The sequence below is a fragment of the Bombina bombina genome, chromosome 5, assembly GCF_027579735.1.
Source record: "Bombina bombina isolate aBomBom1 chromosome 5, aBomBom1.pri, whole genome shotgun sequence".
NCBI lineage: Eukaryota > Metazoa > Chordata > Amphibia > Anura > Bombinatoridae > Bombina > Bombina bombina.
The window spans coordinates 170,653,681-170,665,914 of record NC_069503.1 but is presented as its reverse complement, the minus strand read 5'-3'; the positions used below and the strand labels follow the sequence as shown (position 1 = coordinate 170,665,914).

General features: G+C 41.5%; 1 protein-coding gene across 1 annotated transcript in view; it reads right to left on the bottom strand.

Moving 5' to 3' along the window:
• The window catches only part of GORASP1 (golgi reassembly stacking protein 1), a 155,261-nt gene that overhangs the window by 52,222 nt on the left and 90,805 nt on the right, over positions 1-12,234 (bottom strand). Inside the window, exon 4 of the mRNA XM_053713785.1 lies at positions 837-923. Within this exon, the coding sequence (XP_053569760.1) occupies positions 837-923 (87 nt within the window). The remainder of the gene's footprint in view (positions 1-836; positions 924-12,234) is intronic.

Sequence of the window (12,234 nt, the reverse complement as noted above, 5' to 3'; positions counted from 1 at the left end):
GCTTCAGCAAGGCTGGAATCATGCAGATTTATCTTTGTGAAGGATGCAGGAATCAATCCATGTACAAGGTTGTCTTGGAAGAAAACTTGCTTACTTCTGCTCTGACAATGTTCCCCAACTCTGAGGATTGTTTTTCCAACAGGACAATGCTCCATGCCACACAGCCAGGTCAATCAAGGTGTGGATGGAGGACCACCAGATCAAGACCCTGTCATGACCAGCTCAATCTCCAGACCTGAACCCCTTTGAAAACCTCTGGAATGTGATCAAGAGGAAGATGGATGGTCACAGAGCTGCTTGAATTTGTGCACTAGGAGTGGCACAAAGACACCAAACAGCAATGTGAAAGATTGGCGAAGAGAATGCCAAGACGCATGAAGGCTGCGATTAAAAATCAGAGTTATTCTACCACATCATTTCTGAACTCTTGCTAAGTTAAAAAAATGAGTATTGTGTAGTTTAAAAATGAATATGAACGTGTTTTCTTTGCATTATTTGAGGTCTTAAAACACTTTATATTTTTTGTTATTTGACCAGTTGTCATTTTCTGTAAATGACAATATTTTTATTTGGAGTTTGGGAGAAATAATGACAATATTTTTATTTGGGGTTTGGGAGAAATGTTGTCAGAAGGGGGGGAAGAAATAGAAAACAAATATAATGTTTCTACTTGCTACATGTCTACTTGAAATACAACTTATTGCTTTAATGACGCCGTTTGTGGGAAGTAGATTATTCCAGAGTATCAATCATGTGTAGGCTTTTGGGGTAAGTGTAGATATTCTTTTTATGGCTTCACAGCTGCAAGGCTGGCTAGCTAAAATCCATTTACTCACCTCCTGTAGAATCTGATCAGATCCCACTACATAGTCTGTATAGGGCATCAAACCAGCCAAGCTGGCAGGGGAGCCGGGCTCTACATCCTGCAAAGTTTATAGATAATTTGTTATAATACAACATCAGCAATAAAAGACTGTGTGCAGCAATAAGGACACATACACAGCAAACATCCGCATCTAATTCCCCTATAGCGATTATCCATAGACATGAGGAGTACCTAAGGCTGTAATTTCATACAGAAGTAGTGTTTTTTTTCCTGCTTGTAAAGCTGCTGCAAATACGTGATATATAGGCACATATTGTGCAAAAGGGACATAATGAAGCCCATAATAGTTGAAAAACTCCATGCTCTAATCCATAATTTTACAACTATATTGACCCTAGACTACTGTGTGTTTAAACACACAGTAGAAGTGCACTTCGGGACCCACAGTGCAATGCCTGTCCCGAGCAGGGGTTAAACAATCGGAAGAGAAGGGTCAATAGTTGTAAAATTGCATACTCTAGCAGGTTAGATTAGAGCATAGAATTTTTTGACTATTATGGCCCTTTAAATTCTTTACGGTATCTTTTTGAGAGATTATTGACGCTCTGGGGTTATACAACCTCTGTGGAATATTTATGGTTTGAGCAAAGTCATTGGAACGTTGAGAATCATGAAGCTTAAAGATTTTCAATGTTACAACTATATGTAAATTTAAACATTTGAACTGTGTGATGCATAGGTTAAAAAAAGTGCATTTATTTCCATAAATACATTTGCTAAATAACGACTGCTACATATTAAAGAGATATCAAGGGCCAACATTTTCTGTCATGCCTATGAAATATTAGTTGACATTTGGCCCAATAAATTACAAGCTTCTCCACCCCCTGCTCTCATGCGATTTAGGGCTAGATTACCAGTGGAGCGCTAATTTATTGCACGCCCGTAAACGGGCAAATTCATACATTTATGGGCGCACAATAAATAAGCAGCCATTACAAGTGGCTGGTTAATGCTAACGCTAGCTCACAGGAGCAATTAGAACCCCCTGAAAATTAACCTGATATTAAACCACATGGCCCTAAATTTGAGTGTAGTGGGTTTTTTGTGTTTTTTTTTTTAAAGTGAGGGGATGTGAGGTGCAAGAAAAAAAAAAGAGCCTTTATATAGCGGTCTATGTGAACTGTGTGTTCCCTGTAAATATATATATATGCTTACGTACATATATATTTATGTCTTAATATGTGTATATACACATATAAACACATAAATATGTATATAATCATATACATATATATTTACACTTTGCTGCCCATCGCTCCGCTAGGTTCTCTGTCATGTCTCACGGCATGAGAATGTGGCTCCCATTAAAGCCTATAGAAGCATGCTCTATTGAGCGCAAAGCTACCCTGCAATGATAACGCAAGGTCAAGTTTGCATTGTGCTCAACTTGTAATACAGCGCACATTTGCCTGCGCTGATATTTCTGAGTGGAGCGCAAATATCGAGCTTGCATAAGCGATATTTTGCGCTCCGCTTGCAATCTGGCCCTATATGTGCAAGAGCAGGGCTGAGGTGGCTGACAGGTTAGGAAGCCACGGTCTTACAACTGCTGCTTCTTAAAGTGAATGTAAACTTAGGATTTCAGTAAGCCTGCAAAGCATTTCTCTCTTATACCTAAGTGTAGTCTCTAGGAATTAAATTTTCTACCCTTTCTGTGCCCACTCCTCCCAGACCCTACTTCGTTGTTCTACACTGTCCTACACTTGTTTAAGCGCGCTCGTGCATGCGCAAATCTTCGCTATCGATGTGAAGTGAGCAATTTCCAATTGGTTCCCTATTTAGTATGCGCGTATTGTGAACGCGCATCTTGAGACAATCCTAAATATTTAGTTTAGTGCATGCGCTGATTAAATGCATGACGTTTCACGAAAGGGACTGAACGCCCCCGGGGGGACGGGGACGCTGATTAGCGTATTTAATATTCGTCAGCTGTCAATCAAGAAGGAAGTATGGCGGTCGGTAGGAACGTTGCGAATCGCGAGAGCCTAAAAAAGGTAGAAGTTGGCTTTATTATAACTTTTTTAAAAAAAAATGATGAAAGGAAGAAAGTCTATGCTAAATCTATGCTATGGCGTGACCGAATGTATTCAACTTTACATTCACTTTAAGTAGCAGATGTCAGGCTCACATGAGCAAGCGTGCACCACAAGGACTACAAAGCAGCATTTTGAAGCTTGCATGAAAAACATAATTTATGCTTACCTGATAAATTCCTTTCTTCTGTTGTGTGATCAGTCCACGGGTCATCATTACTTCTGGGATATAACTCCTCCCCAACAGGAAATGCAAGAGGATTCACCCAGCAGAGCTGCATATAGCTCCTCCCCTCTACGTCACTCCCAGTCATTCGACCAAGAATCAACGAGAAAGGAGAAACCAAGGGTGAAGTGGTGACTGGAGTATAATTTAAAAGATATTTACCTGCCTTAAAACAGGGCGGGCCGTGGACTGATCACACAACAGAAGAAAGGAATTTATCAGGTAAGCATAAATTATGTTTTCTTCTGTTATGTGTGATCAGTCCACGGGTCATCATTACTTCTGGGATACCAATACCAAAGCAAAAGTACACGGATGACGGGAGGGATAGGCAGGCTCATTATACAGAAGGAACCACTGCCTGAAGAACCTTTCTCCCAAAAATAGCCTCCGAAGAAGCAAAAGTGTCAAATTTGTAAAATTTGGAAAAAGTATGAAGCGAAGACCAAGTTGCAGCCTTGCAAATCTGTTCAACAGAGGCCTCATTCTTAAAGGCCCAAGTGGAAGCCACAGCTCTAGTGGAATGAGCTGTAATTCTTTCAGGAGGCTGCTGTCCAGCAGTCTCATAGGCTAAACGTATTATGCTACGAAGCCAAAAAGAGAGAGAGGTAGCAGAAGCTTTTTGACCTCTCCTCTGTCCAGAATAAACGACAAACAGGGAAGAAGTTTGGCGAAAATCTTTAGTTGCCTGCAAGTAGAACTTGAGGGCACGAACTACATCCAGATTGTGTAGAAGACGTTCCTTCTTTGAAGAAGGATTTGGACACAAGGATGGAACAACAATCTCTTGATTGATATTCCTGTTAGTGACTACCTTAGGTAAGAACCCAGGTTTAGTACGCAGAACTACCTTGTCTGAGTGAAAAATCAGATAAGGAGAATCACAATGTAAGGCTGATAACTCAGAGACTCTTCGAGCCGAGGAAATAGCCATTAAAAACAGAATTTTCCAGGATAACAATTTTATATCAATGGAATGAAGGGGTTCAAACGGAACACCCTGTAAAACGTTAAGAACTAAGTTTAAACTCCATGGCGGAGCAACAGCTTTAAACACAGGCTTGATCCTAGCTAAAGCCTGACAAAAAGCCTGGACGTCTGGATTTTCTGACAGACGCCTGTGTAACAAGATGGACAGAGCTGAGATCTGTCCCTTTAATGAGCTAGCCGATAAACCCTTTTCTAAACCTTCTTGTAGAAAGGACAATATCCTAGGAATCCTAACCTTACTCCAGGAGTAACCTTTGGATTCGCACCAGTATAGGTATTTACGCCATATCTTATGGTAAATCCTTCTGGTAACAGGCTTCCTAGCCTGTATCAGGGTATCAATAACCGGCTCAGAAAAACCACGTTTTGATAAGATCAAGCGTTCAATTTCCAAGCAGTCAGCTTCAGAGAAGTTAGATTTTGATGTTTGAATGGACCCTGTATCAGAAGGTCCTGTCTTAGAGGTAGAGACCAAGGCGGACAGGATGACATGTCCACTAGATCTGCATACCAAGTCCTGCGTGGCCATGCAGGCGCTATTAGAATCACTGATGCTCTCTCCTGTTTGATTTTGGCAATCAATCGAGGAAGCAGCGGGAAGGGTGGAAACACATAAGCCATCCCGAAGTTCCAAGGTGCTGTCAAAGCATCTATCAGAACCGCTCCCGGATCCCTGGATCTGGACCCGTAGTGAGGAAGTTTGGCGTTCTGGCGAGACGCCATGAGATCTATCTCTGGTTTGCCCCAACGTCGAAGTATTTGGGCAAAGACCTCCGGATGAAGTTCCCACTCCCCCGGATGAAAAGTCTGGCGACTCAAGAAATCCGCCTCCCAGTTCTCCACTCCCGGGATGTGGATTGCTGACAGGTGGCAAGAGTGAGACTCTGCCCAGCGAATTATCTTTGATACTTCCATCATTGCTAGGGAGCTTCTTGTCCCTCCTTGATGGTTGATGTAAGCTACAGTCGTGATGTTGTCCGACTGAAACCTGATGAACCCCCGAGTTCTTAACTGGGGCCAAGCCAGAAGGGCATGGAGAACTGCTCTCAATTCCAGAATGTTTATTGGCAGGAGACTTTCCTCCTGATTCCATTGTCCCTGAGCCTTCAGGGAATTCCAGACAGCGCCCCAACCTAGTAGGCTGGCGTCTGTTGTTACAATTGTCCAGTCCGGCCTGCTGAATGGCATCCCCCTGGACAGATGTGGCCGAGAAAGCCACCATAGAAGAGAGTTTCTGGTCTCTTGATCCAGATTCAGAGTAGGGGACAAGTCTGAGTAATCCCCATTCCACTGACTCAGCATGCACAATTGCAGCGGTCTGAGATGTAGACGTGCAAAGGGAACTATGTCCATTGCTGCTACCATTAAGCCGATCACCTCCATGCATTGAGCTACTGACGGGAGTTGAATGGAATGAAGGACACGGCATGCATTTAGAAGCTTTGTTAATCTGTCTTCTGTCAGATAAATCTTCATTTCTACAGAATCTATAAGAGTCCCCAAGAATGGAACTCTTGTGAGAGGAAAAAGAGAACTCTTCTTTTCGTTCACTTTCCATCCATGCGACCTTAGAAATGCCAGAACTAACTCTGTATGAGACTTGGCAGTTTGAAAGCTTGAAGCTTGTATCAGAATGTCGTCTAGGTACGGAGCTACCGAAATTCCTCGCGGTCTTAGTACCGCCAGAAGGGCACCCAGAACCTTTGTGAAGATTCTTGGAGCCGTAGCCAATCCGAATGGAAGAGCTACAAACTGGTAATGCCTGTCTAAGAAGGCAAACCTTAGATACCGGTAATGATCTTTGTGAATCGGTATGTGAAGGTAAGCATCCTTTAAATCCACTGTGGTCATGTACTGACCCTTTTGGATCATGGGTAAGATTGTCCGAATAGTTTCCATTTTGAACGATGGAACTCTTGGGAATTTGTTTAGGATCTTTAAATCCAAGATTGGCCTGAAAGTTCCCTCTTTTTTGGGAACCACAAACAGGTTTGAGTAAAACCCTTGTCCTTGTTCCGACCGCGGAACCGGATGGATCACTCCCATTAATAACAGATCTTGTACACAGCGTAGAAACGCTTCTTTCTTTATCTGATTTGTTGACAACCTTGACAGATGAAATCTCCCTCTTGGGGGAGAGAATTTGAAGTCTAGAAGGTATCCCTGAGATATGATCTCTAGCGCCCAGGGATCCTGAACATCTCTTGCCCAAGCCTGGGCGAAGAGAGAGAGTCTGCCCCCCACTAGATCCGGTCCCGGATCGGGGGCCCTCGGTTCATGCTGTCTTTGGGGCAGCAGCAGGTTTCCTGGCCTGCTTGCCCTTGTTCCAGGACTGGTTAGGTTTCCAGCCTTGTCTGTAACGAGCAACAGCTCCTTCCTGTTTTGGTGCAGTGGAAGTTGATGCTGCTCCTGTTTTGAAATTCCGAAAGGGACGAAAATTAGACTGTCTAGCCTTAGCTTTGGCTTTGTCTTGAGGCAGGGCGTGGCCCTTACCTCCTGTAATGTCAGCGATAATTTCTTTCAAACCGGGCCCAAATAAAGTTTGCCCCTTGAAAGGTATATTAAGTAATTTGGACTTAGAAGTTACATCAGCTGACCAGGATTTTAGCCACAGTGCCCTACGTGCCTGAATGGCGAATCCTGAGTTCTTAGCCGTAAGTTTGGTTAAATGTACTACGGCCTCCGAAATGAATGAATTAGCTAGTTTAAGGACTCTAAGCCTGTCCGTAATGTCGTCCAGCGTAGTTGAACTAAGGTTCTCTTCCAGAGACTCAATCCAAAATGCTGCCGCAGCCGTAATCGGCGCGATGCATGCAAGGGGTTGCAATATAAAACCTTGTTGAACAAACATTTTCTTAAGGTAACCCTCTAATTTTTTATCCATTGGATCTGAAAAAGCACAGCTATCCTCCACCGGGATAGTGGTACGCTTAGCTAAAGTAGAAACTGCTCCCTCCACCTTAGGGACCGTTTGCCATAAGTCCCGTGTGGTGGCGTCTATTGGAAACATCTTTCTAAATATTGGAGGGGGTGAGAACGGCACACCGGGTCTATCCCACTCCTTAGTAACAATTTCAGTTAGTCTCTTAGGTATAGGAAAAACGTCAGTACTCGCCGGTACCGCAAAGTATTTATCCAACCTACACAATTTCTCTGGTATTGCAACAGTGTTACAATCATTAAGAGCCGCTAAAACCTCCCCTAGTAATACACGGAGGTTTTCCAATTTAAATTTAAAATTTGAAATATCTGAATCCAATCTGTTTGGATCAGAACCGTCACCCACAGAATGAAGCTCTCCGTCCTCATGCTCTGCAAGCTGTGACGCAGTATCAGACATGGCCCTAGTATTATCAGCGCACTCTGTTCTCACCCCAGAGTGATCACGCTTGCCTCTTAGTTCTGGTAATTTAGCCAAAACTTCAGTCATAACAGTAGCCATATCTTGTAATGTTATCTGTAATGGCCGCCCAGATGTACTAGGCGCCATAATATCACGCACCTCCCGGGCGGGAGATGCAGGTACTGCCGCGTGAGGCGAGTTAGTCGGCATAACTCTCCCCTCGCTGTTTGGTGAAATCTGTTCAAATTGTACAGATTGGCTTTTATTTAAAGTAGCATCAATACAGTTAGTACATAAATTTCTATTGGGCTCCACCTTGGCATTGGAACAAATGACACAGGTATCTTCCTCTGAGTCAGACATGTTTAACACACTAGCAATAAACTTGCAACTTGGTTACAATCTTATTTAACAAAAACGTACTGTGCCTCAAAAAAAGCACTAAACGATTAAATGACAGTTGAAATAATGAACTGAAAAACAGTTATAGCACAACTTTTAGCAAAGGTTTGTTCCCATTAGTAAAGTAACAATAATTAAATTTGAAATAAAAATTACAGAACAACGTTTTTAATCACAGTCAATATATAAGTCTCACAGCTCTGCTGAGAGAATCTACCTCCCTCCAAAGAAGTTTGAAGACCCCTGAGTTCTGTTAGAGATGAACCGGATCATGCAGGAAATACAAGAGTAACTGACTGGAAATTTTTGATGCGTAGCAAAGAGCGCCAAAAACGGCCCCTCCCCCTCACACACAGCAGTGAGAGAGAAACTAAACTGTCACAATTAAAAACAAGCAACTGCCAAGTGGAAAAATAATGCCCAAATATTTATTCACTCAGTACCTCAGAAAATGCAAACGATTCTACATTCCAGCAAAAACGTTTAACATGATAAATACCTATTAAAAGGTTTAGTGTACTTTTAACAGAGTAATTCCGGTGAAATACCATCCCCAGAATACTGAAGTGTAGAGTATACATACATGTCATTATAACGGTATGGCAGAATTTTCTCATCAATTCCATTCAGAAAATAAAAACTGCTACATACCTCAATGCAGATTCATCTGCCCGCTGTCCCCTGATCTGAAGCTTTTACCTCCCTCAGATGGCCGAGAAACAGCAATATGATCTTAACTACTCCGGTTAAAATCATAGTAAAAAACTCTGGTAGATTCTTCTTCAAACTCTGCCAGAGAGGCAACAACACGCTCCGGTGCTATTGTAAAATAACAAACTTTTGATTGAAGTTATAAAAACTAAGTATAATCACCATAGTCCTCTCACACATCCTATCTAGTCGTTGGGTGCAAGAGAATGACTGGGAGTGACGTAGAGGGGAGGAGCTATATGCAGCTCTGCTGGGTGAATCCTCTTGCATTTCCTGTTGGGGAGGAGTTATATCCCAGAAGTAATGATGACCCGTGGACTGATCACACATAACAGAAGAAATGCAAGCAGTATATCATGCTTACAGGCTGATAAACACAACACCAGCAGCTGTATTGTCTGACCTGAACAAACCTCCACAAGTCTGAAGAACAAAAATTAGCTTTATTTAACATGAACATTTTATAGATGCAACAAACAAAAAGTTGCCTTTCATTTCCCCTTAAGAAAACATCCTGTATCACAAATTCAAAAAGGTGTTTTCTTACTTCATGTGTTTTATCTCAAATTTTATAAAAATACAAATTTAAATTTGTCCTAAAAAAATCTCTCTAAAAAATGTAATCTCTGTAGTTAAAGTTTAAATAAAAATGAATATAAAAATGCATCTGACATACAGGCTTCAATGGTTTAAAACAACAAAACAAAACATAATACCAGAGATTTAAGAATCACATTTTTTTATAGCACTGGTTACAAACACATTTATTTCATGTAATTGGCAAAAGTCCATGAGCTAGTGACGTATGGGATATACAATCCTACCAGGAGGGGCAAAGTTTCCCAAACCTCAAAATGCCTATAAATACACCCCTCACCACACCCACAATTCAGTTTTACAAACTTTGCCTCCTATGGAGGTGGTGAAGTAAGTTTGTGCTAAGATTTATACGTTGATATGCGCTTCTCAGCATTTTTTAAGCCTGTTTCCTCTCAGAGTACAGTGAATGTCAGAGGGATGTGAAGGGAGTATCACCTATTGAATGCAATGGTTTTCCTCACGGGGATCTATTTCATAGGTTCTCTGTTATCGGTCGTAGAGATTCATCTCCTACCTCCCTTTTCAGATCGACGATATACTCTCATATTACATTACCTCTACTGATAACCGTTTCAGTACTGGTTTGGCTATCTGCTATATGTGGATGGGTGTCTTCAGGTAAGTATGTTTTCATTACTTAAGACACTCTCAGCTATGGTTTGGCACTTTATGTATTTATATAAAGTTTTAAATATATGTATTGTACATATATTTGCCATGTTTCAGGTTTCAGTATATTTCCTTTTGCAGACTGTCAGTTTCATATCTGGGAAATGCATTCTTTAGAAATTTATTTCTTACCTGGGGTGTAGTCTTTTTCAATTGACTGTCATTTTTCAAATTTGCGGGCAGAATTGGGTTTGCGAGGGCGCAAAACGCTAAAGTTTATTGCGCCATTTTTGGCGCAAGGTTACGTTCGTTGACGCAAAATCGTCATTTCCGGCATCTTAGTTGACGCCGGGTCCTTTCACAAGGTTGCGTCATCTATGATGCAAGTGTGTCATTTCCGGACGTATTTGGCGCCAAAAAGCATTTTTCTGTATGTTGTGCGTCATACTTGGTGCCAAATATTTTAATTATTTTAGACCCCATTCCTATTTGCCTCTTGCTTTTTTTATGTCAGAGGGCTATTCTGTTTGCATTTTTTCCCATTCCTGAAACTGCCATATAAGGAAATTGATACTTTTGCTTTATATGTTGTTCTTTTCTCTTACATTTGCAAGATGTCTCAATCTGATCTTGTCTCAGAATTCACTGTTGGATCCCGGCTGCCTGATTACAGTTCTACCAAAGCTAAGTGCATTTGTTGTAAATTTGTGGAGATTATACCTCCAGCTGTGGTTTGTAATAGTTGTCATGATAAACTTTTACATGCAGAAAATATATCCATCAATAGTAGTTCATTACCTGTTGCTGTTCCCTCAACATCTAATGCACAAGATATACCTGTAAATTTAAAAGAATTTATTTCTGATTCTATACAGAAGGCTTGAAGTCTGCCATTCCGCCTTCTAATAAACGTAAAAGGTCTTTTAAAACTTCTTATAAAGATGATGGATTTTCAAATGACCGAAAACATACTGAATTATCCTTCTCTGATGAGGATCTATCTGATTCAGAAGATCCTGCCTCAGATATTGACACTGATAAATCCTCTTATTTTTTTAAATTGGAGTATATTCGTTCTTTGTTAAAAGAAGTGTTGATTACATTGGATATGGAGGAAACTAGTCCTCTTGATATTAAAACTAATAAATGTTTAAATTCTGTTTATAAACCTCCTGTGGTTATTCCAGAGGTTTTTCCAGTTCCTGATGCTATTTCTGATATGATTTCTAAGGAATGGAATAAGCCTGGTACTTCTTTTATTCCCTCTTCAAGGTTTAAAAAGTTGTATCCTTTGCCAGAAGTTAGATTGGAGTTTTGGGGAAAGATCCCCAAGGTTGATGGGGCTCTCTCTACTCTTGCTAAACGTACTACTATTCCTACGGAAGATAGTACTTCTTTTAAAGATCCTTTAGATAGGAAACTTGAAATGTATCTAAGGAAAGCTTCTTTATATTCAGGTCATCTTCTTAGGCCTGCAATTTCTTTGGCTGATGTTGCAGCTGCTTCAATATTTTGGTTGGATACTTTAGCGTAACAAGTATCGGATAATGATTTGTCTAGCATTGTTAAGTTGATTCAACATGCTAATAATTTCATTTGTGATGCCATTTTTGATATTATAAAAATTGATGTTAAATCTATGTATTTAGCTATTTTAGCTAGAAGAGCTTTGTGTCTCAAATCTTGGAATGCTGATATGACTTCTAAGTCCTGATTGTTATCTCTTTCTTTCCAAGGTAATACATTATTTGGTTCTCAGTTGGATTTAATAATTTCAACTGTTACTGGGGGGAAGGGAGTTTTTTTTGCCGCAGGATAAAAAACCTAAGGGTAAATCTAAAGCTTTTAACCGTTTTCGTTCCTTTCGACAAAATAAGTAACAGAAACCTAATCCTTCCCCAAGGAATCTGCTTCCAATTGGAAGCTGTCATGAATACCAGACAGCTAAGGCTACCCCCCACCCCCCTACAACCTCACCACTGTTGTTTCTCAGTGGTTTTGGGATCCTCAGAGCAACCACAATCCCTGGAAGCTTTGGTTTGCTTGTCTTGTGAAAAGCTGATGTATCACCAGGAAAACCCTCCTAGGCTGGCCGGGCCTCTGGAACTCCCGGTCGGCCGCCTCACCACGGACACCCGCCTAACCCCTCTCAGGCTGTCCGGGCTCCTGGAACTCCCGGTCGGCCACAGGACAGCAGGACACCAGCTAACTTTACCCCTGGTCGCTCCAGCAACCATGTGCCCCAGAGCTCCGCTCTTTTGGGGATTAGTAGCCCAGAGGTGGGGGAATTACCGGAGGGGAGCTGCTTTGGGAACCGGGGTTTTTGGACACCCCTACCCCCATAACTTCAACGGGCTGTATCTCCGTTCCCCAATAACGAATCACGCCGCTTTTTGGACTGTGGCATCTGGGGATTGAGAGCTTTCAAATG